Below are 25,594 nucleotides of genomic sequence, written 5' to 3'. Positions count from 1 at the left end.
TGGAATGCAGCCCACAGCGATTGACGTGGTTCAGATTAATTCAAGCATTCCATCCATCACCTTCTTATTTTTTCATATCCTATGACTAACATGCTTCTAACAACCCTACATGAGGATCCTTGGGCAGGCACCTTGGGTTTAAATAGACCGCGCCCGTGCCCAAAACTCAGGTTTTTATTTTACAACTTGATCTGCCCGGTAACACCACAAGGGGATAAGAAAAAGTATATTCCTCAATATATCATCCCTCCCCTCCCCAAGTTTTGCTTCCTGAGGATGGCGTACACTAAGATCCTTAGTACAGCCAAATATCCATTCTTTCAGGAAATGTATCCTCACCAAAGAGGAACAGCAGAGTCTTCTGACATACACCTGCCCTAAACTGACATCACTAACGTTGATCCAACCGTCAAGTTGCTGCTTTCTGACAAAATGCAGCTACTGTGTCCCTCTACCTAAACTTGACACAGAGACACCTATGTGTTACCACTGACCTGACACCATCACTATACTGTCCCGGTCAGAGACTTATTCTGGAAACCTAGTTTAAGCCTGATTTCCCACCCCACCCATAAGCACCTAGCTTCCTTGTAGGTTAACGCTGGAACAATGCGTTTCACGCCTTATGCCTGACAAACTCATAGTGCCAAATGTTGCAGCTTTATGGTTGTTAGAATGCAGGGCGTTAAGTGGGCTGGATCCCTCCACGTCCGAGACCCTGTAGTAATTAAAAATGGACATTGAAACAAGTCCATATTGGGTCTCATATTCAAGTCCTTGTCTTTAATGCAAAAATACTGATAAATTTCTAAATAATGAATGGAAAAAAATTTAAGGCAATCCATGCCAGAGATTTAGTTCCTGTTTACATATCACATGCTTTACTCAATCCTGCATTCTCAAAATTGTTTGCTCGTTCCAGGGTGTGTGTTGCCATATTTTTTCATGTAGCATATTACTCTTGTACAGTGTGCACTTTGAAATGAATTGCCTCAAAATGGTATAATGGGCCATGATTGAGAGCTCTGGAGTTGAGGCTGAAGGCAGGGCAGGTTTCTCTAGGACTGTCAGTAAGTCACAAAAGTATTCAGAATACATGGTCATCCATTCCTTGGCCTCTATGGAGAGCACACAGGGCAATGATCACATATACAAGTTGAAATTGTGATTCTCTGCAAATGAACGTGAAGGAGGGAACCAGTTGTCAGATACTAACTAGATGAAAGAAGAAGAAAATTAAGTGTTAACAGGTGAGGGGCTGTTGTATGTTTGGGGGTGGAGAAGTGAAGGAGAGGCAGGGAAGGTGCATTCAGGAGAAAGTGAAAAGAGGGCACTGGAGAGGAAAGAAATGAGGTGCGATGTATGCAGGTAAATGAAATGTGCAGAGAAAAAGAGCATACATGCCTAACAAATAGTGAAGATAAGGGGAGTGAATGAGACACTCTAAAGACCACTACCCCTTTCATGGGCGTCTGTAATGTTTAATACCCTGTCTCATTTTCAGAATTTAAACATTTTCAATGTTAATTATTTACAACAAAATGTAATGTTGTTAGTCGTTTATCCGAAACAGGTAGGAACCATTAGCAAAGCAGTTTAGGCTGATTTTAGGTGTATATCAGTTTTTGAGTTATATCTCTGGATGCAATAACAGAAAATACTGTTGTCCTCATGTTTTGCATTCTTTTTTTCTGAGCTACAGCTATGCAAAAGTGGTCACTGAACTGTGATCGCTGCTGATGTCCTACCCTCTCTTCACTCTGATATCATACTGTGAGCTTCTCCAAGTGCTGCTTATCATCAGGTAGTCAATCTGGTATCTGTCTGGCAAAACATAAGGAAATCAGCACTTTGATGTCACAAAATTTCAGGACCTCAAGGTCAAGAAGACATTTGTCTTACAAATCAAAAACAGTTTCAAACTCCTGGTAGACAGGGAAGATTAGTATGAGGCAGCTCCAGGGTCAGTCAACAAGAAATGGGAACAGGTCTAATCAGTATATTTCAAGAGCAGTGAAACACGTCTGGGGACCAAGCCAAGGAAAAGGAAAGAATGGATAACAGAAGACACATGGCAAACTACTGAAAACAGGAGAACAGCAAAAAAGAAACTCATAAAGGCCAAATCTGAGAGGTTACAAGAGGAAATACGAGCAACAGTATAGTGAAAGAAATAGACCAGTCCACAGAATGACAAGAGGGCGCACATGGATTACCTTGCCGGCCAAGCAGAGGAAAACGGGGGAAGATCAACTTCAAGATCCCAAGGATAGTCAATGGTAAATTTAGTGCACCATACAACACCCCTATCATGGACAAGTAGGACAGACTGCTCACAACAGGGAAAGAGTAGGAAGCATGATAGGCCAAGCACTTAAAAGAAGTCTTGAACAGACCAGTACCAATAAGCGTGAAGACATCTAGGAAGAGACAGGCTTGGATGTGAATAGCACCCCACCACAGAAAGGAGAAATCATCACTGCCATCCGGTCTCTCATGAACAGAAAAGCTCTACACCAATACAACCTGAATGCAGAAATGTGCAAGGCGGACCTTGAAACATAGCCAAGACTCTCCGACCACTGTTTGAATTAATTTGTGAGGGAAATACAGCAACAGACTTCTTGAACTACTGCATCATCATCAAGATTCCAAAGAGGGGAGCATTAACCAACTGTAACAACTGGCACGGAATTACCTTTCTGTCAATCCAGAGTAAAATCCTGGCGAAAATCATTCAACAATGCATTTCTGGTGCAGTGGACAAGCAGTTAAGAAAAGAACAGGCTGGGTTCTGCAACGGGAGGGTGTGTTGATCAGATCCTTATTCTATGCAACCTCGCAGAGCAGAGTGGCAGAGATAACTATACATCAACTTTACTGATTTTGAGAAAGCCTTTGATAGTATCTACTGTGACAGTATCTGGCATATACAGAGAGCCTATGTTATACCGCAGCAGACACTTTTCCTTATCAAGGGCTTCTATGATAATTTTACCTGTAAGGTGAGTGAAAGTGAATATAGCTGCAAAGCCAAGACTGGTGTGAGACAGGGATGCGCGAAGTCAAAGTTGCTCGTCAACTTAGTCATCGACTGGGTGATGTAACGCAAAACTGAAGATCAAGCCAGAGGAATCAGATGGACCTTATTTTCTAGGCTGGAGCACTTTAGCTATGCAAATGACCAAACTTTGTGCTCTCTCACGTACTTTAGCATATGCAGGAAAAGATGTCTTGCATCACCATCAATGCACAGCAAGGAGCCTGAAGATCAACACAAAGATAGCAAAAAACCTTCAAACATGATAGATGGGGAGGCCCTAATCATGACTGAAGAGTTCAGCTCCATCAGATACGATGGAAGGGCAGGCAGAGACATCAAGAGCAGACTGAACAAAGCCAGAAATGCCTTCATGATGCTGAACAGGGAGGTAATCCCTGTACAGCACCAACACCATGCTGAGGTTTTCCCAGAGCTGTATTCTGTACACAGTATTGTGGGGATCAGAATACTGGTGGATAATGAAAGGCAACATCACCAGACTGTCAGTCTTCTACACCAGCAACCTGGGAAGAAACATGCACAGTTTCTGGCTGAAAAACATCTCCAACCAGGAGCTGCTCACCAGATGCAACCAAGAGAGTTGGACATCATTATGAGAAAATTAGATGGGAGATGGATAGGACGCACCATGAGAGTAGGCTGCAATTTCATCACAAGAACAGCGCTTCGCTGGCTCTCCAGGAGAATGGAAGAGAATCAAACCAAAAAACACCTAGAGGTGAACTGTGGAAACAGAAATGAAGACCCTGAACTATAGCTGGGGCACCGTACAGAAACTTGCAGAAAGACAGAAATGGAGGTCCTTTGTTGCTGCTCTACATGCCAGTTGGCATGACAATCAGCAAGTAAATAATGACAGAAGCTCAGAGAAGAACCAAAATACCAGTCCGGTGACACACTACGGAACTCAGGGAAATGTAATTTACATGTTTAAGCCGAAACCCTATTAGAGGCCGCATCCGCACCACAACACACACTCTTTCACCCCACTTAAAGACCTATTGGAATGTCTTTACGTTCCACATAATCTGCATTCTCAGTGGTGGGATTCCAGACAAGAGCTGCCTGGCTTGTTAAGGATCACCGCTGGGCTGTGACCCCAACAAAACTCCATGCTTCATCTTATTGGCTCTGGAATGTCTTCCCAACTGCAGTCTTCTGACAGCTGAGATGTTGCTGTGGGGTTATGTGATGCGCCCCTCTGCCCCATATTGAGTCTGCTACGCTCCCCGACCTATTCTGACCGATGTCTGTGCCTTTTCTGGCTCGCATGCTACAGAGGCACCACTGCCAGCCACACCCGGACCTCACAATCAGGTTATTTTCGATCCTTGCTACTGATCCCTAGATATCTCGGAAAGCTGCAACAGTTGGGGTCTGTGGCGGAGTCTCCTATCTGACACTAGGAGATGGAACAGCCGCTGCAGGTGTCAGGACGGGCGCCACCCCGGGATCAGTCTGCCCGACAGTCTAACCACAGCGGGCACAGACCTCCAGGTATCGAGACTTTGAAGGTACAAAACACAACTGAACGAACACTTCCGGAATGACTTGGGTGGTGATCAGTTCCGGAGCGGCGGGTATTTTGTTCCGGAGCTGCAGAGCCTTCTTTTCCGGGGCGGGCCTTTTCTTTTTTTTTAACCAACCACAGAATGCAGAGGCTGGAGCAGCCACCGAGCCTCACATGGTACCGCCCCTAGACTGTCAATCACTGCAAAATAGCTTTCCGATTGCCACTCCCTATCCTTCACTTGTTGAAGTCGGGAAGAGTCGAAAGCAAAGCGGAGAGTTTGGATTTTTAAAGTTCTCAGGGCGCCGGAGGTAAGTCCAACTTTTGGAAAACTGCTGGTTGCTTCGAAAGGATTAGCACCTTTATGCGATCAGCAAAGAAAGTAAATCTTTCTGATCTTTTGCCCATTCACGCCCCTGGCCTTACATTCACTTCCCTTTATTCTTTGAAACTGTAAAACTATAATTTCCACCCCTACGCCTCTGCCTCCATACTCATGCTGTTTGGGTTCCTGCTAAGCCCCCATCTCCTGTCATTCTTTCTGTCTCTCTAGACCCCCCACTTCTGGATTGCGCTGCATTCCGCCCCAATTGTTTTTTACCTTTCGTGGTCAAAGACTGGCACATTTATAAATGCTAATCGACACCTTGACCCCCCACGCCATTTCTTTGCCATCACTTTATTCACGTTGAAGGCTTCATCAGCATGACCCGTGCAGTCAACTCCGCCCAGCCCCGTACTGAGATTTTCCCAATTTCTGTTCTGTGTTGCTGGTGAATACGAGTCTATATGACCAGAGACTCTGGCTTCTGAAAATTGTGCCCTCAGATCATCCCCAGGAAATATCAAGAATTGAACTAATTATGTAAGATTGCTCGCTGCCAGTTTCCCACTTTGTAATTCCCCAGAATGTATGTTTTCAACGATACATTTTTTTTGCATGACGTGGGGGACTTAATATTCCTATGTCTTTTCTGTGATGTAAATGCCATGCACGGGCCCTGGAAACTCACTAGTGATTAGGAGGTGGCATAGGGTGAGATAGCTGCAAGACTCGCACTCACTGTGATAGGCAAATAATTGACTGTCTAAGTGAAATGTACACGGTTCCAAGGTGTGACAACCACTAGAGATCTCTCGGCTGTCTTCAAGTATGGCTAGTTCAAAAGCAAGGGCCCTCACGTCTCATCATTGGGCTCGCTCAACATCAGACTGGGACTGCAATGTCTGACGGGACCCTAGTAGGGGCCACTTAGCCAACATTCTGTGCAAAGAAATAGAATGAAAAAAGAAACTGGAGAGATGAAAAAAGTGTTTTTAAAGTGACTCAACTCTCCCTAAAGAACTCTTTTAATAGTATGAGAGAGCGTTGGTCAAGGTTAAAAACAAAGACGAGTTAAAGGAATTAATGTTCCTTTAATCTAAATAAAGGGGCTGGTTTAGCACAATATGATGAGACGTGAGGGCCCTTTCTTATGAAGTAGCCATACTTGAAGACAGCCGAGAGATCTCTAGTAGTTGTCACACCTTGGAACAGTGTACCTTTTTGAGAGACACAGTATGATAATGGAGGACGTACGCTGGACCAGTTAAACCTCCCAGTCCCCTCTATTTCTTAAGTAAGTGAAATGTACTTCCTGAATCCATTATGTCACTTCTGCATTCTTACTGGAATAGCTACTCAACTGTCTACTGTACTGTTAATCAATCAGGTGTTTATTAAGCACAACTACTCACCCGCAAGGGTGTCAAAGCGCTGAGGGGTGGGCTTGTAGCGTCCATCAGTGAGGTGGTTCTTCGAACAGCCATGTCTTCAGCTCCTTTGTGAAGTTGAGCAGGGGGGTAGTTCGTCTTAGGTGGAGCGGAAGGGTGTTCCAGGCTGTGGCTGTGAGGTGGGAGTGGAGTTGTACCATTATTCCTCTGCAGGACCGCTGTAATCGTAATGGACAGTGCAGTCTCTTTCAGAATTGTTGCTGTACTCGTAATGGGCAGCAGTAGCCCTTCCTAGTACGGCTCCTATCTTGGTAACAATAACTTGGTTTAATATTGCACATCATACCACAAATTCTGCTGTCACAAAGTGCTGTAAACAACAGGTACTACTATTAAATATAATGGAACTCAGTGTATCGACATGGGAAGGATGAAAGGCAGAGTTGGCATGGCTGAGAAGGAAATCCAGGATTTGCAGGCTGCACAGCTAACTTTCTGCGATTTTATTTGTGCACGTGTATCAGTACTTCCTAACAGGAGTGCCATAATTTCAGTGTGACAGCACCTGGATGTTTTCTGTACTGCATATGTATCATGGATAGTTATAACACTTGTCGGCAGTACTGTAAATGTGATAGTACCAGTACTTTTCTGCAGGAAGCAGATGTTTAGTGACTATGTAATTACACATGCTCCCTATTTTTAGCACACAGAGTAGTCAGACACAAATATGACAAACCTTAAAATGTTGTTTATCACAAATCAATCTATGTAAGCAGAAGACACACATTGTAGAAAATACCTTTGTATTTATTAATACTTTATACTGTGCCGTTTACATGTCAAACACAGGAATTTACGTCCATTCCTCCATTTCATGCACTCCCTATCACTCACTCAGTGTCCTTTCATGAAATATTCCTTAAAGAACAATCCAATATGTGTCTTGATGTACCACGAGACCACATCATTTGTAGGGGACAACGTCCTTGCATTTTAACTGCCGAAAACATTTGATTGTTGTCCAAAACATTTTTCATTCTGAAAAAACGCTTAATTGTTTTTGATTGCGTGGTATGATGCATTGTTTAAATTGACTATGCATTTATACTTGAAAGCTTCAAGGGGAACTTATCCACTTGATCACAGTCTACAAACTGAGAGCACAACATACTAATGCAACCCTTTTTCATGACATAACAATGTACTGAGATTTACTTTTCGGCTTCCTAAATCTTTGTTTTTGTCCCAATATTCATAAGTCAACTTTTAATTCCTGCAAACCTAGCGTATCCTTCATTTTCTTGTATGAGCCAGAAGTAATCAAAAGATACACTGGAATCTACTCCATTTATTTAGAGCATTGGTCTTCAAACTTTTTAATGCACCCCCCAGTGAGAAAAAAAAGTCCATCGAGCCCTCCTCCGAATTTTTAACAATTAATCCATTACATTGGCAATGTTTAAATATGTGTAGACTTATTTAAACATTGCAGTTACATTCTGTAACTGTTTTAAAAATGTAATCAAATACATGATGCCAACATACTATTCTGGTCAGGCAGGCCTTACTAACGTGTAAAAGTATCCACCGTGTGATTATTTGAAGTGGGATTGGGGGTTTCGAAGAGTATTTGGTGTCCCTTTCCTTTTGACATTCTTCCAGCCTGGATGTAAATGACAAAACATGTTAGCGATGCCCATTACAGAGCGGTTTATTGCTGCACATTTATTTTCGGCCTAAAACAAAGCACTGCTATTAGCATAATGCTACTTTTGGCCAGCGCCTGGCGCCCCACTCCCGGATTACTTGCGGCCCCCTATTTTGAAGACCCCTGATTTAGAGGCACTACTCAAGGTGGACGTGGTGAATGGGTTGGATGCGTAAGTGGACACCATTCAATCATCGCTTTTTTCCTACCAATTTCACTGAAAAAAAAAATGCATTTGCGTACCTATGTACCACTTCAGATTTGCCTGAGATATTGTGTTTCATTCCTTCCTTCCAAGCTTCACATTCAATACTGTTTCAACTATCAAGTGTCCTTGCGGTGATCATAATGCGATGTATTATTTCTTGTCTTACCTACTACATTCTTACATATTATTAACGCCCCAGGTGCTTAACGCCTATCTACTTTGAACCCAGTGCAGAGTCATGTTTCATAGAACGGTTGGTTTGTATGTGTGTACAAGTTGCAAACATGTTTACAACTTTTGGTAAATCTGCTTTACCAACCGCTGTATTCCAGCAAAGGCTGGATATAAACTGTGCTGGGTAGAAAATAGTTCTTATTGTGATTCACATTTTTAACTATAGATTGTAATAATTGGATACCGGCTGCCAGTTTTGGAAATCCAGCGTTGCCTCTTTCATCCATGATTCTCAGAGTGGTGATATTTTATCTGTATACCACCTCGATATGTTTCTGAATGGATACAAACTATTAATTACTCTGTTGTATTTGGTTATTTATGTATGACTTAGCTTGCGTGCACTGTTGCCTGCATGTTTGTTGTTGTTTGTGTCAGGATGCCTGTATGTTTGTTGGCGTTTCTGCAAATGTATGTATGTATGTTGGTGACTTGATTTATACGAATTCTTTGTGCATGGTCTCTCATACACTGTGCTTATGTATATGCACTTACAAATTACAAACTTTACTGTTTGTCATTGCCTGTTATTTGGTATTATTTAAAACTGTAAGTCTGTTTAATATATTTTGTGACGAGTTTCCTTTGGGGAACACCTCTCTACCAGATTTCCAAATCCTGTGATTTAAGCCAGTTGTAAAGGTTACAACAGTTGATATTTTTAATATAGCGATATCAATTAATACACAAATGAGCCACTATCCGTGAGCTCTGAAGGCTGAATAGATCAAGCTGTAGCTGTAAATAATGACGCACAATTTTCAGCCTCTGACAAAACAAACCAAGAGAATTTTTTAAACAAAACTTAAGTTTGCGTAGCGACTTATATAACACCAAATGGATTTAGTTTTTAGTTTTTGCTGATAATGTTTAGTAAAATACATTTTGGTCTGCCTACATAACCAATACATACCTCTTATGGTTTTGTGTGGCAAGGTTCCTACCAATTGGGATTACTGCTATCTAGCTCACTTAGGGGTTTCACTTTTCGATATTTTCTGGTGTAAATGAAATTGCTACTTACCCTGTACTTTGTTTTGATGTCGATGTAATGGAGCTTGCAAATACTTAGCAATAGCCATTTTTCGTCATAAGCACATGGTCCATATCTTTTTTGACAATAGTACATACTCACTTGCAGTTTTTCATTTCTTTCTGTAGTCTATTGAAATAAGTTGGGTCTGAAAACATCTGTCTTTAGTTGTGATAGAGAAAGGACTATGACAAAAGTAGTCATGCCAAAAAAAGGTAAAAAGTGCTTTGAACGGTTTAGCATCTTCAGGAGTGGGGGAAGGGAGGTATTCCAAGAAATGGGTTCACCTGACTGTGTTTAGGTGCTATTGTGTGTTGTTTTTCTAGCATTTGGATACATCAAATAAAGTACCTCTCTTTTGCTGTCCTGGCTAAATGTGTAGGATTTTCTTACCTCAGCAGTATTTTTGAATCCCATCAGGGACCCCAGCAACCTTCGCTATTGTTTGCGCTTACAGGTTGACTAAGTTGCAGCAGTTAAGGTACTGCTTTGACAGTTGTGATTTTCCAACTGCCTGCTTGCAGGAGTCGGTTTCATAAAGGTTACAGAAATTCTGTAATATGTATTTTAGCAATTGATTCTGCAAAACTGGGCTCTTTTTCCACATTTTATGGCAAATTCTTTGCCCGAATGGGATTGACCATCGGAAGTAGGGTGAGGGTTTTAAAAGTTTATACCTTGTGTTAAATTGTGCATGACAGTAGTAGCGATGGTACGTTTTCATTTTAGGGTTCAGTTTTGGACCATTCGAGCTTCACTTTCATCCACTGGAAAAGTTTGAAGAAAAATGAACCCATTTTTTTTTTTTGATAATCATGCTTTGATTTCTCTCTTCTTCTTACAAAACTCACCCCTTGAGGTCCTTTCACATCATGACTGCCTTTCAGTTGATAGCAGTGGACATGGGTTTGAACATTGATAAAGAATGATATTTTTTTTATTAATACACACCCTTGTATACACCTTTTTGTTTCTGTACATTCTATACTTCTTTATTTTGTCTTATGTGATGTGGACAATAGTCTACACCTTATCGGAGCATAGGTGCCAGGGTCACTGCTAACTTAGATTGTGCTTGATGCAATCAATAAGGATGTTGCCTGTTGTTGCTCTATCTAGATATATGCAACATAGGACGAATAATGCTCCAGTTAGTTGATGGACAATCTGTATATGCAAGTACAACTTCTTAGACTTGACATAGGTACACAAACATATGCACCTTGTTGTATCTGTCAAATAATTACCAATACGTGTAGGGTAGCTGCTTGTAATTGTTTTCTGTGAGAATTATATACGTTTTCCATACTTGTAGCAGTAGCCATACCCACATCATGTATTTGAATAACAGATTATACAATAATAACTTTAAGGATGTGGACATCAACTTGCACAACGTTCCATCTCAATATCATTGTGATTTCAGGTAAAGTTTAAAGTTTGCAGAGCATTGTGGGTAAAAAAAAAAAAAACTCATGGGATCCACGCAAGTCACCCCATCCTGGATTCCCCTAGATGTCTAGTTTTTAAAAATGTGCTGGTTTCGCTAGGTTTCCATAGGTAGTAACAGAAGGTATCAGTAGTATAGCGAATACCACACTTCCTGTAAGTGACAAATGTGTAAATCAATGCAAACAATCTGTTCATCAAGTAGAGACACTGTGCTACCCAACTTGTCAAAGGAGTGTGAGAGAAACTCCCACACTTTTATATAAATATACCCAAGCCCCAGAGCAGAAACAGTCTCAAAAGTGATGGTAAGACCATGTAGTATATCCAGTTAATAAACAAGACCATAATAGTTGATTGAAAAAATGGAGTTTCTTCCACAAAGGGCAAGCAGCCGACACATTTCGTCTTTGACGACTTTCCTAAGGCTATGAGAAGTAATATAAATGCCCAAAGTCAATGCACTCAAAATAGTAGGACAGGCGAAATAAGTAACAAGCTGATGAGACATCGAAATTGCCTCTCACAAAGTTGAGTACGTGAGCCCAAAGTCTGACCAACAAAGAAAAGGGAGTGTCACTGTTTGCTGAAAGTAGAGATATTCAACATCGAAATGGAAGCAGAGGTAACCGTTGCCTATCTCCAACAGCCAGTTGGACACACTAACACAGAGTTACTATCTGGTACCATTACAGTTTTACGAGGGACTTATCAAAGCTTCCTGCAACACAGCTTTCATCTTATGAAGCTACTTAAACTTATCAGATTTGGTAACAATATAAGAAGTTTTCAGCTGGCTGTTGGAGATAGGCAACGGTTATCGCTGCTTCCATTTCTATGTTGAATATCTCCACTTTCGGCAAATAGTGAGGTTTCCCTCTGTACCAGCTGAGATAGGGGTCAAAATCCACAGCTGCACACTTTGTAACAAAAAAACAAACAAAAAAAAAAACGAGTCCGTTTTGAGTGGAAAAATATGACGTGTCAATGCTGTGCTTGGGGCCATTTCCTGTCGTAGACACTAGCCCTACCCACACAAGTGAGGTACCATTTTTATTGGGATACTTGGTGGGTTGCTGGGTGGAAGGAAGTTTGTGGCTCCCTAAAGATTCCAGAACTTTCCATCACAGAAATGTGGGGAAAATGTTTTTTTTTTTTTAGTCAAAGATTGCGGTTTGCAAGGGATTTTGGATGAAACATCACTGAGAGAGCCATGCAGGTTACCCCATCCTGATTTTCCCCTAGGTGTCTAGTTTTAAAAATGTATAGCAGGGGGATGGAATTTAATAAAATATCTACTTGTCCACGGGACAGGTGGCTTCTTAAATCTACTTGTCCTGTAAAGAAATCTACTTGTCCCTTTGGTGCCTTGTAGTGCAGCGACAAAGTATGGCAGCAATCTCATTATGTAAGAGCCTCTCTGATTATGACAGGGCTACTACTATAGTAGGGCTTGAATACTTACAATTTCAAACCCTACTATAACAGTTTTATTTTTTTGCCACCTTTCCGCAGATCTTCTTTCTGGGACTGGAGGTAGGAGTAAGCAATAGTTCCAGGGCTGGAATGACTGAGTCTGCAAACCTACTAACTTTCATCTTTTAAGGATTTTCAACAGTCCTTCTCTAATATTTTCCCATAATGAGAAAGGCTGAAAATCTACTCCTGACAATGGCAGAAGTAGAAGTTCTTCCAGGTTTGGGAAAATAGTGGTTGGATGGAAAGTGAACTTGTAAACCCTCAATAGATTTTCACATGAGCAAATCCCACACATGCATATTTGCTCGTGCTAAAATACAGTTCACAAATATTTTCTAGAAGTACGATTTCCTGGTCTACTTCTGTAAGTTCTTGTGAATTCATGAAAGCCACTAATTCAAAGACATACCATGGGTGCACTTTTGTGACTTTCTTTAAGAATTGGGTCCCTAATTAGGTCTGGCTTTAACAAAGGCATTTTGTTTTTATTAAACTTCTATTTCTCTATTGGCTGGCTTTACTGTCTGATATCACATTCTGCTCTTCTACAAGGAGCATATTGGCAAAAAAGTAGTTTTATTCAGTGCCAGGAACTACTGTGGCAATCAGTGGTGTAACATAACTGGAGAGGGCTCCCCTGCAAAGAACATGGAGGCCTCCCCATTTCCAGACTCACTCAGGGCAGGTGCTGTGCTGAAGAGGGCCTCCTGGATGGGGGCTGCTGGACCTCTGTTACCCCCCTGGTGGCAGTGTGTGCTCTTTGAGATCAGATAACTTTTTTTCTTTTTGCCAGTGTTCCTTACAATGGAGAGGAGCTGGCAGTTCCCACAAATACAAAGGGTTACAAAAGTCATGTCAAAACAAGACGTGCATTGACAAAACCAAAAGACTCACAAAAAATGTTGGATTGGTTGGCTTTGCCAGTGCTTGTTTTCATGCTTCTCATAACCTTGTTGAAAATAGCTACACTAATTTCCCATTAGGAATATTTTGTGGAAATACTAGCACGCATGAACACATTTTACTAAATGATGCTTCAAAGAAATAGCACCTAATTTTTTTCAGAACATTTTATTTTGAAAGCAAAGAATCATCACTTTTTCTTACAAGTTTCTGCAAACATCTGCATCTAATCAGAGCATTCTGGCAGCATTATACTTAGCCTCATGTTGAAAAAAACTTTCAAACGTGTGTTCACTTTTCCTATTTTTTATTTTTTTTTTTTAAATAGCACCACTGTCAGTCGTGCAATGTGACCTTAAAACGTTTATTTACAGACCTCACCCTACTAATGAAGGCTTTTCATTAATGAACCATAAATACAAGTTTGAACAGCATTAACATATGGACACAAATATTACCTCAACTGCAGACAGTTGCCTTCTCTGTAAACTGGCAGCCAAAGGATTTGTGCTGCAGAAGTTGGACCTACTTGTCCCAAGGACAAAATAAACATAAAAACGTGTTGCCCTTGACACCAAACAATATGTCCCGGGCGTCGGGCAATAGGAATTCCACATTCCTGGTACAGGTTTGCTAGGATTTCCTAGGTGCTGGCAGAACTAGGGCCCAAAATCCCCAGCTACCCATTTTGCAAAAACAGGTCAGTTTTGAGAGAAAATATGTGATGTATCCATGTTCTGTTTTGGGCCATTTCCTGTCACCAGCACAAGGCCTTACCACACAAATGAGGTACCATTTTTATCAGAAGACATGCAGGAGTATAGAATAGTAGGATATTTGTTATTATCAATTGGATTTCGCTGCATTTGTATTTTCTTTTTTAATATATCTTTTATTGCGTTTATTAAAGGGTTACAACATGTATCAAATGAAATTACTAAAGTAGTCCCCAACGAAGTACTCAAACCCCCCTCCCTCCGTCGTGCACTTAGTTCAGCAAATAATGACCTTATTACGACAATTCTCTGTAGCCAGGAGGTGATTCGCAGTTCCATGACATTTTATGTGGTGGTTGTGATTATCTGCTCGGAATCTGAGTCTGTAGCAGAAGTGTCATCCTCTGAGGTGGGAGCATCCATGGTCCTTAGGTTTTCCAGCATCATGTCCCATTGTGTGGCATTGCCTCTGGGTCTTTGTCCCTGTAGTGCTTCTTTCAGTAGCACCGTACCCTCGGATTCTGCCCATTTCTCCAGTGCACCCTGCCATCTATTCACTTGAGGACCTCCCGGGTCCTTCCAAATCAAGGTTATCTCTCTCCTAGCTAGAATCAGCGCCAAGTCAGTGAATCTGTTGGTTATTTTATGAGCCGAAGGGCGAGGGAAGTCCCCCAAGATTGCTACTACAGGGGTTGGTGAGAGTGATCTTTCTGTGCTGGTGGATATTTTCCTGAATACTTCAGTCCAGTACAGACTAAGTTGTGGGCAGTTCCACAACATGTGCATTAGATCTGCTGCTAGTTCAGCGCATCGGGGACATCTAGAGTTGTTCTTGCTGTAGAGTTTAGTTATCATTTGTGGGGTTAAGTAGGCTCTGTGATAGATATATAAGTTTATCAGTTTGAACCTTGCGTTTCTAGGCACTGGGTAAATATGGGAGGTGATTCTAGCCCATTGAGTGTCCTCTATTATGGTGTCTAGGTCTGTCTGCCATTTTGATTTGAGTTTATTCAGTGGTAAACAAGTGCTGTTCTGTAGGGATTTGTATATTCCCAAGATCACCCCCTTCTGGTCCCCTGTTGAGCAGAGGAGGTTACAACCTCCATGGGTAGGCGGCTCGCATGTTCTTGTGCCCCATAATTTTTGAATAGTTCTGATTAATGCGTTGTGGGTGAGGAACAAACCGGATGGGAGGGCGAACCGGTCTTGCAGTTCTACATAAAAGCAGAGTTTCCCGTTGCTAAATAAGTCTCCCAGTTTCGTGATGTTATGTGTTATTAATTTGTTGGTGTGCATAAAAATGTGGTCCCCTGAAATGTGATTTAAGGATATTAGGGGAATCTCAGGCGCATAAGGGGCCTTTGTGCGGGTGCGTTTTAGAAATTGTTCCCAGCAGTGTCTCGTCGCTTCCCATTCTAATGGAAGCTGTTGTTTAGGTTTTTTGGGGTTCAATAAAATATGTGGGATTTTTTCTAGCGGGCAGTTTAGGGAGATCTGCAATTCCTTTGCGACTGGGGGTTTGTTAATTCATTTTGCCAGCCATTGTAGTTTCCCAGCCGAATAGTAGATCTCTAGGTCTTGGGCAGCTAGGCCTCCTTCTGTGGTGGGCCTCTGGAGAGTGTGGAGTGCGATTCTGTTTCTGCTCGGCCCCCAAATAAAACCCGCAGCCATGGATTCTATGTTTTTGAACACTGCTTTCAGGATTATGAGTGGGATGGTGGAGAAGTAGTATAGTAGCCTAGGTAGTAGTATCATTTTGAGTGGGGCGACTCTCCCAAAGACCGTTAGGGGTAGGGTGTTCCAGAAGTCCATACTAGCCCTGATTCCCCTAATTGCTCCATGTATATTCCCCTCCAGCAAGTCTTCTACCTTGTGATATATGTTGACCCCTAAATATTTAAATGTATTCGGGGACCAGGGTAGACCTTTAGTATCTCTGGGCTTTGAGGTGCCTTTGATCAGTGGGAAAATGGAGGATTTTCTCCAGTTGATACGGAGTCCGGAGGCTATTCCGTAATTTTGTAACATATCTATTGCCTCTGGTAAATCTGCTTACAGGTTCTTGAGGAAGAGTAGCATGTAGTCTGCATAAAGGGCGATATAGTGTGTCCAGCTGTTGATTGGGATACCCTCAAAGCACTTTCTGGATCTTGCTGTTTGTGAAAGAGACTTTACCGCTATAGCAAAAAGAAGGGGAGATAATGGGCAGCCTTGTCTGGTTCCTCTACCCACTGGGAAAGGGTCGGAAATAGTGCTGCCTGTGCGCACTCTCGCTGTGGGATTGGTGTATAGTCGCTTTGTCCAACGAGTGAATCCCTCTCCTAATCCAAGCTTTAACATGACCTGTTCTAGGTAGTCCCACCTTAGGCTGTCAAAGGCTTTTTCTATGTCCACTTTGATTATCACTGCTTGAGGCATTGTTAGGGGCTTGGAGTGTAGTACTGAGACCAGGCGTCTAATATTTTGCGCCGTGCTGGGCTGCGTGATAAATCCCGACTGGTCTTGGTGAATCAGTGAGGTCATGAAAGGTAAGAGTCTGTTGGCCAAAACCCGGCTTAATATTTTGTAGTCTAGGTTTAGCATGGATAGTGGGCGGTAGGAGTGGACTTCTTTGGGTGATTTATCGGGCTTCAGTAGGGAGGATCATTATGGCCTCGTTGGTTGACTGGGTAGGCTATTATTATGCCATGCTTCTGTGTACATTGTGCTGAGGTTTGGAACTAGTAGGTCCTGGTATAGTAGATAAAACTCCATTGGAAGTCTGTCTGCTCCCAGGACTTTACCCCTTGCCATGCCCTGGATTGCTATTTTGATTTCTGCAATTGATATGGGTGCAGCTAGGGTCATACTTTCATCGGCTCCCAATTTAGGGAGGGTGAGAGCTTCCAACTCCTGGATCTGGGTGTTACTGATTGTTTCAGTGGGGGGTGCATATAAGGTTGAGTATTATTAAACAAAACAGGCATTTATCTCCCTTTGACCATGTACACTACCACCTGGGCACTTCTCAATTTCGACTATGATAGTTTGTTGTTTAGGGGGCTTAGCTAGCCATGCCAGCAGGGCGCCTGCCTTGTCCCCGTCAGCATGCTGTTTGCTTAAATACTGCTTTTAGTTGAAGCGAGATAATCTAGTGTTCGCCTCGGTTATGTTGGTTCTAGTTTCGTTCAGAAGGGATGTGTTGGGTGCCTACGCTCAATGTCTCTAGGGGAGTCCTCAAGACTTTTTAGTTCAGTTTCAATTGATTTTCGAACTCCGATACTCTCACCAATACAGTTGCCCCTGGTTACTATTTTGAAGGTTTCCCATTCAAGGGATCTAGAGGATGCTGTCCCTGTGTTTTGCGTAAAATATTCATCAATGTTTTTGTGTAGGAGGTGTTTGAATGCCTCGTCTTCGGGCGCCTCCGCCCTAAGGCTCCAAGTAGGAATCGATTGTCTCTCCCTACCCCAAACCAGCGAAACTAACAGGGGGTTATGATCTGATATGGTGCGGCCAAGGTATTCGGCTGCTACTACAACGTTTTGTATTTCAGGGGATATTAGAAAGGTGTCTAGTCTGACGTGTAAATCATGCACTATCGAATAGTAGGAATAGTTTCTGCAGTGTGGGTTAAGTTGTCTCCAGCAGTCTCTTAGTTGCCAGTGTTGTTGCCATTCTGTGAATGGTTTGGCGGTTTTTAGAATTTGAGACTGCAAGAGAGGTGGGTGTGACCTATCCATGTTAATATCAGCTATACAATTAAAGTCCCCACCAATTATTTTCGGGCCTGTAAGGGTCGGTCCTATTTCACGCAATAACTTGTCAAGAAATTTCTTTTGATCTAGGTTCGGTGCATGCAGGCCGCCAATGGTTACTTCCCTCCCGTCCAATCTTCCAGTGACCACAACATACCTCCCCTCCTTATCTATGGTTGTGTGTAGTGCTTGGAATGGTACTCCAGGATGGACCCACATTGGTACTCCCCTTGCAAACGCTGAATAATTAGTGGCAAATGTTTGGCCTCTCCATCTTTTCTTAAGTGCTGCAACCTCCTGCTCTAGTAGATGTGTTTCCTGCAGTAGAGCTATGTGTATACCCCCTGCGTTTGAGGTAGTTATATACTTTATACCGCTTGGACATATTATTTTGACCTCTGACGTTCCAGGTTATTATTTTATGTTTTGAAGCCATAATCTGGGTTTTTTTAATTGTTGGTCGCTGGTAAGGGAAAACCAATGGCGAATTCTGACATTGTGTTTAACTGTTGAGGATCCAGGTCGAAAATTGTCTATTGCATTAAGGACAAGTGCACCAGTTACCCCTATAACTATGTAAACAAACATAATTCCCAACTCCCACTCCCCAGGACCGGTAACCAGAACTCTCCCTGTCCAAACCATTAACGTTCCTAATTTAAAGTCCTATAGGTGGGTGGCGTGCCAAGGGTCGAGAGCCTTCGCTCCGAGGTGCTCCCGGGGCCTGGCTACATTGTATCTAAGACCCATTAAGATCTGCTTATGATGCGACTTTGTCAGTTGGTTCAGAGAGATCTTCGCTTGCTATACTGTTGGCGTCAGTTAAGTTCGTATTAGTACTCACGAACAGTTCGGCCTTCGCAGGAAGAGGTCAGATAATTTTGTCTGCAGTTCCCGGCGTTATTTTAGGCAGACTAGTGATGGTGTCCCGCGAAGATATCGAGGAGCCTCCGCAGCTTGAGTTGGGGGTCCGAGATACTGCCAGAGGTCTGAGACCGAGGGCAGACCCCCCCCCCCCCTCAGTGCTGCAGCCGCATCCACAGCATCCCACATCTCCTGAAGGGATTGGTGCCTTGGGGAGCTGCCTCCGTGACCCGTTTGGAAGATCTGCTGCGTTTCCTGCCAGGTTTGCAGTGGGTTCTGGTGGGGGAGGGGGGGTTAAATTAGTTATGTTCAGGGATTCCAGCCCATCCCCCACCAGTTGAGGCGATAAAAAGAAGTGCGTTTTGCCATTATATTCCACTCTGAGCTTGGCGGGGAAAAGCATTGCATACTTTATACCATTCTCGCGTAATGTATGCTTAGATTTGTTAAAAGAGGCCCTTTGTGCTTGTGTTTCTTTGGTGAAATCTGGAAAAATCATGACCCGCTGGTTGTTGCACATAATTTCACCTAGATGACGTGATTGCGAAAGTATATAGTCTCTATCTTTATAATGCAACAACTTCGCTACAATTGGTCGCAGTCTAGTTCCTGGAGGCGGTGATCTGCTGGGTACCCTATGGCTCTTTCTATCGCGAAAAAAGCCGAGAGGCCCTCCGTGGCTACTGTGTTCCTGAGCCAGTTTTCCAGAAAGGATTCTGTGTTGTCTGCTGAGGATTCTGTTCCCTCTGGTACCCCGACCAGTCTGAGGTTACTCCTGCGTGCGCGATTTTCAGCATCCTCCGCTCTGGTTTCCAAGGCTTTAATTCGGGTAGTGAGATCCGCAAGCTCTGTGGATGCTGATTTCTGCGTTAAAGTCACTGTTGCAAGAGATTTTTCATTCGTTCCCACTCTCTCCTTTAGTTTACGATGGTCATCCCGCAGTAATGAAAGGTCCGTTGATAGGTTGTCTATTTTCTGCTCAAGTGCTTCACGGGATTCTCTAATAGCTAGAAGGACTGTGTCCAGCGTTGTTTCCTGCTGTGTCAGACTGTCCTGGGAGGCTGATTTTGTGTGTTGACTAGGGGATTTTGTGATTGTAGTCTCAACTTGGTTCTGTTCTTCTCGTTTTTTAGGTTCCCCCATGTTTAGAACAGTTGTTTGATTGGGTGGAAGGATGATTCGCCCAATAGGTTGGGGGGCTCTCGGTCCTGTAATTTCCACCAGGAGAGTCCTTTTGTTGCCCTCAGGGTTCTCCATTCACCTCCAGGGAGTGAATATGGGGGGGGCAGGGGTCTCCCGCTTCCTATCCCCTTTCACCTTCGTTTCTGGGGTCGTTGGCAGGGGCCCCGCTGCTGTCCAAGTTGGGTGGGGGGGGGGGGTCAGGGTCAGAGGCGCTCTCAATTTCTTGCCCTGCTCAGGGCAAATGGACTGTGGTGAGCCCGTCTCCTCCTCTCGGTTGCGGAGCTCCCCAATCTGGGTGTTTCTCTGCTGGGGAGCGCGCCCGGTCAGTGGCCCGCAGAGGGCCTACTCGTGCTCCCTCCGGTATTCGTCTTGCCACCGGGTGCCCTCAGAGCCATCCACAGCTCTTCGGTGACCCCCGGGAGAACAGCCGCGAGCTCCCGTTCGCGACCGGGCGGGTGTTCCATGGCTCCCCGCTTGCTCGCTCTCCCACTCACTGGCCTTCCTCGGATCTGGCAGGGGGTCCGCCTGTGCCGGGGGACCTCTTCTGTCGGCGGGGGCCGATTGATTGTCATTGTGGGGGGCCCCGTCCTCCCGCCTCTCCTCCACTCACCTCCAGGGAGTGAATATGGGGGGGGGGGGCAGGATTCTCCCGCTTCCTATCCCCTTTCACCTTAGTTTCTGGGGCCATTGGCAGGGGCCCCGCAGTCCAAGTTGGGCGGGGGTGGGGGGGTCAGGGTCAGAGGCGCTTAATTGCCCTGCTCAGGGCAAACGGACTGTTAGAGAGTCCATCTCCTCCCCTTGGCCGCAGTGCTCCCCAATCTGGGTGTTTCTCTGCTGGGGAGCTCGCCCGGCCAGTGGCCCGAAGGTGGCCTACTCGCGCTCCCTCCGGTATTCGTCTTGCCACCGGGTGCCCCTTGAGCCGTCCACAGCTCTTCGGTGACCCCCGGGTGAACAGCTGCGCGCTCCCGTTCACGACCGGGCGGGTGTTCCAAGCCTCCCCGCTTGCTCGCTCTCCCACTCACCGGCCTTCCTCGGGTCTAGCAGGGGGTCTGCCTATGCCAGGGGGCTTCTTCGGTCGGCGGGGGGCGATCGATCACCATTGCGGGGGCCCCCGTCCTCCCGCCCCTCTGCCTTGCCTCAGTTGGCGAAGTACTCTAGCGCGGCCACCATTTTACTTCACGGCGGCCGCCGGAGAAGCACGTTATTTTCTACTAGTTCCTCGAGTAGAATTTTATCGGAAATGGCTCCCTTTCAGACCAGCCGCTTTCCGATGTCGGTTTTGCCGATCGCCGTCATCTCTGGGTTCTTTTCAAAGTTTTAACGCTGGCTGGGCCCGTTTGCCGCCCCGGAGCTCCGCGCTAAGCGTGCAGCTTCATCGGCTGCAGGCCACGCCCCCCTTCGCTGCATTTGTATGTTCCAAACATAAGCAAGTGTGTAACAAAGAAGACATTTTGAAAAATACCCTCCAAATCATATGCTCCTGTGGGTACCCACAAATTCAGAGATGTACAAATAACCATTGACCCTGAATTCCACATCTTGTGCCCATTTCAGAAATACGTAGATTAACTTGATACCTATTTGTCACTCTACATATTCCTCCAAATGAATTGGTCTGTACTCCATACACAATGAAAAACCATTTTATGTTGCTGGTTAGGTGTTGGCTCTGGGCACTTTGAGTTCTTGGAGAACCTACAAACCCTATATATCCCCACAAATAAAAGGGTCTAGTGAGCGTAATGGTACATTGCTTTTGTGAATCAGCCATCGTGACAAAAAGTTACAGATGAAAACATTTTCACGAATGGCTGTTTTTTCCTACTTGTTTTCAATATTTCTTTATTTCAGCATTTAGGGCCTGATATAGTGTTTGGCTGACTTGTTTCTCCATCACAAATGTGACTGATATTCAGTCTGCGATATTACGATCCCATTATAGCCTGTGGGAACCATAATACGGTAGATGGGATATCTGTCACGTTTGTGATGGATTAACCAGTCTGCCAAACTCTAAATCAGGCCCTTCATTTTTGTGGGAAAACCTTAAGAGATCTACATATGACCCATTGTTAAATTTGGCATTTGGCCACTTTTCAGAAATATATAACTTTCCTGGATCACCCATGGGCTTTACACTGGTTTCCACCACAAACTTGTAGTCGGTTGAAAGGACAAAACAAATCTGAAAATGGGCTACTTCTTTGAAAAATGCCAAAACTGTGGTAAAAAAAATAGTTATTTTTGATTCAGCTTTGCCTGTTCCTGAAAGCTGGGAAGATAGTTACTTTTTAGTACAGCAAACATTTTGATGATGCCATTTTTATGAGAAAAAAAAGACACTTTTACCTAGAGCACTTTTTCCCTAGTTTTCTCAAAAACACAACATTTAGCTATAGTTATGCTATTTTCCCAGTCTCCTCTAGGGAAATCCACAAACCCTGAGTACCTTAGGAATCATCAGCGTGTTGACGGAAAAAATGACACAGAATTTCTGTGGATACTTTATGTGGACAAAAAGTTATGAAGGCCAATCACAAACTACCCCAAATAGGCAGAAAAAGGGCTCAGCACTGGGTGTGGGGAGTAAGTGGGGGGGGGGGGCAGCAGCTTAGATTTTAAGGTAGATTGTGCTAAAAGCCTATTAGTCTACAATTCTGGTGTTGGGTCTGACAAAATCCTTCGGGTGAGATGCACTTCTAGAATCCTTGTTAGACCCCTCTTTGGAGGGGCTGCATGTTAGTTTGCCAACTCTGATTTTGTGCATATTTCTAATTTGTATGTTTGTGTACTTGATGGATGCCTTGTAGGGAAACCTATGCCCAGTATAGTAGGTGTGAATTGGTTATAGTGATGTGTCCGTGGTGTAGAACATAGATCTGATTAGTTCATAAGGAAAGTTATGTCAGATGCCATAGCTAAGATCTGTTTATTATGAAGTATTATATTAAAGGCAGTAGACTTGACTTCTCAATTATAAACGTGCTATGTTATTGTCAATAGGCCTTTAAGGGTGGAATGAAATTACACTATTATTGTCTGCACACTGGATATTTTGTTAAATGGAATCTCACAGATTAGTATAGTAAGCAAGAATGTTGGTGTTTGTTACTTTGATCAGTCATGTTGATATAAGATTTGCACTGTGATAATCCTTACTAGACATTCTTAGGAGGACCTGTTATGTGTACATGTCTGGCGGGCCCTTGTAATAAAAACATAAAAGACCTGTCTAGACACATATACAGGAGGTCTTTGGATCAGCCCTTCTCGTCCTGTTTTAGTGTCATTCACATTATGCTTCGACCTGTGACAAAATGCTGTGTGGGTCAAATATCCCACTTCTGACACTGACTTTATTGCCCTGCCAGTAACTGCCTTTTGCCTGATCACATGTGCACACCTTCTTGAAAATGAGTGTGATTCATTGCCTGTAGTGTCAACTAGTCCTTTAGTTTTCCATAAAAAAAATAATAATAATTATAGCTCCTTTTTTCATTTTTTTTTGTTCTGATGCAGATCCCCCAGGCAGTCCTAGTGGGCCGCTCGCTTGCCAGTCATTTGTCTTCAGTGTGCCGCACTTTGTGCGGCTACTATTTTTAAACTGTGAAGCCTTCTTGCAACGGCATTGTCCATAGTGTATGGCCGCCATGTTTAGAAATATGATTTTGGCCACCTTGAGGCAGTACAACAGTGATCCGTTATGCACTTTAACATTTGAAGATGGTTCCTGAACGCAATCTTTACCGAGTGGTCACCTTGGAATGGTATTGTGCATACTGTATCATTTTTGGGGGGCATCGAGATGGTCATCACGTTGCTTTTAAGTGTGGCAGCTATGGTGTAACTTTAAAACTACATACACTGTCCACATTACCATTGCAGGATGGTTACCTGCTACTATGTTTGATTTTATTTTTGAATGGCAACCATAAACCCACTAATCTTAGGTGGTGGCAACTTTTCTTTTTTCACTTTTATTCCTTTATTTTCCATATGCTGCTTGTTGAGTTTGTGAGTCTGTTTTATTATGGATAACTAATTGGGTGAATGCAAGAATGAATCGGTGTGTTGATCAATGGATGTATGTATGTACGAGTGCAAAGACAAGTGACACTGCATGTATGATGTGTTTAGACACTCAATAAATCATCAGTAACTGAAGACACACCTTCAGTTAAAAACCACACCTATTGGCACTGCCAGTGCTTGTTTCCAGTACACATAAGGCAGTAAATCTGATAGGAGTTATAATTAATTTCCACTGAGATCAGGCTTAAAAGCCTTAATGCGTCTCATGGTTGTCCCATCACTTTAAAGTTGGCATTCATTTCGAATTATTCTCATTGAACAAACTTCCGGTCTACACAAACTTTTTTTATTTCTGTTAATTTCAATTTTTTCACACTTTATTAAAAGCCATGATTTCATATGCTGCATAGATGCACTGTGACATTATCATGTCATTATCCTCCCGGTAGTTCTTGTCGTTCTGCATTCCTTGCATCTTATTTAAATGTGAATTTCACTATCTTAGCTGCATAAACCGATCACAGTTCTTCGATAATTACGTTTGTTAAACGGCTCTGAAGCTGACAATCCAGTAGAAAACTCGAAGAAGTTCTTCCCTTCAAATAAAAGCTCACAATCTGATGGAACACTGCTCTATGAATGTCTTTTAATAGGCATTTTTTGTTATATTTCAAAAGTAGTACAGATAGCATAGTAATAGGTGGTTTGCAAAGTAATGACGATACATGAGTTAACGCTGTGTAGTCCGAAACCAGAGTACCTATTAAAATGAGCAGCTATGTCAATAAAAGCCTGTATTATTATAATTTGTAGAGGGCAAACTCATCAAATTGCAGTTTTGAAACGTGTCGGTGTCCAAGAGTAAACTGGCCATCTAGCTCAGTGTGTGGTGGATATGTCCTTTTCAGCAAGAATAATGGGCTTTATCACTAGAGATCCAAGTGTTTTTCATTCAGCTAGTCGGGCGTGTTTGAGAGGTGCCTCTGCTAAGGTCCTTTTCAGATCCCAGGGATTCCGAATAGTCCCCAAAAGCTCTTTCAACAGGATTTGTTAGGTAGTAATTCTCAAATTGTTCCTGGCAGACAGAATGTCCTGTAACCAGCACCCTACCTGGGAGGAAAGTCCTCGACCCGAATGCATCCCATCCCCCCATGCTTAGGCACATGAGTAGTATGGATACGAGTCATCTAACCCCTCTTAGGGTGTTATTAACGTATCCCAATGATGGAAACAAGTAGATGTTCTAGAGTCTGTAACCTGGTCTGTTATGTCAAACACGGATGCCCAAAAGTCAGCAACCCCATACCAAATGCATGGAATTAGCATTCAGAATCTTTCAACATGCACAGTGTGTTTTATCTATATGGCCTAATTTTATGCAGTGGTATTGAGGTGCGGTACATTCTATGAAGGACTTTAATGTGTATTAATCATAATCAATAGTTGGGCAAAGTGTGCCCATCTGAACGCAACAGTAGTGCCATTGTTCCCCCCTTGGGGTAGGGGTCTAGATCCGATAGCAAAACGGATCTCACAGGCACATATGGGTCTTTATCTTGCATGGGTGTTGTAAAGGTGGGTAGTGAGCATCTTAGGAGAGCCGGATCCCAGGAGCACCTCAAGCTCATGTTGTGGTTCAAGAAAATGATCTGTGTATTGCTCTGTATGTGGCTTGGAGACATTAAGAGTTAAAAGTTATGGGGGCGTGCATTGGGGTTATCTCTAATGGACTGTAGTGTGATGAAATTCCTTTCTGGTT

The 25,594-nt window shown here is 43.3% G+C and overlaps 1 protein-coding gene across 2 annotated transcripts in view; it reads left to right on the top strand.

Annotated features, from left to right (window-relative positions):
* Positions 1-4,742: 4,742 nt before the first annotated feature.
* CYFIP1 (cytoplasmic FMR1 interacting protein 1) overlaps positions 4,743-25,594 on the top strand; it is a 546,797-nt gene continuing 525,945 nt past the window's right edge. For both annotated transcript variants that reach the window (XM_069204288.1, XM_069204289.1), the window contains exon 1: positions 4,743-4,885. In XM_069204288.1, the coding sequence (XP_069060389.1) occupies positions 4,749-4,885 (137 nt within the window). In that variant the 5' untranslated portion in view covers positions 4,743-4,748. The remainder of the gene's footprint in view (positions 4,886-25,594) is intronic.

This window comes from Pleurodeles waltl, chromosome 8, assembly GCF_031143425.1.
Source record: "Pleurodeles waltl isolate 20211129_DDA chromosome 8, aPleWal1.hap1.20221129, whole genome shotgun sequence".
NCBI classification, from domain to species: domain Eukaryota; kingdom Metazoa; phylum Chordata; class Amphibia; order Caudata; family Salamandridae; genus Pleurodeles; species Pleurodeles waltl.
The sequence above is the reverse complement of the archived record's forward strand: the minus strand, read 5'-3'. Positions and strand labels throughout refer to the sequence as shown.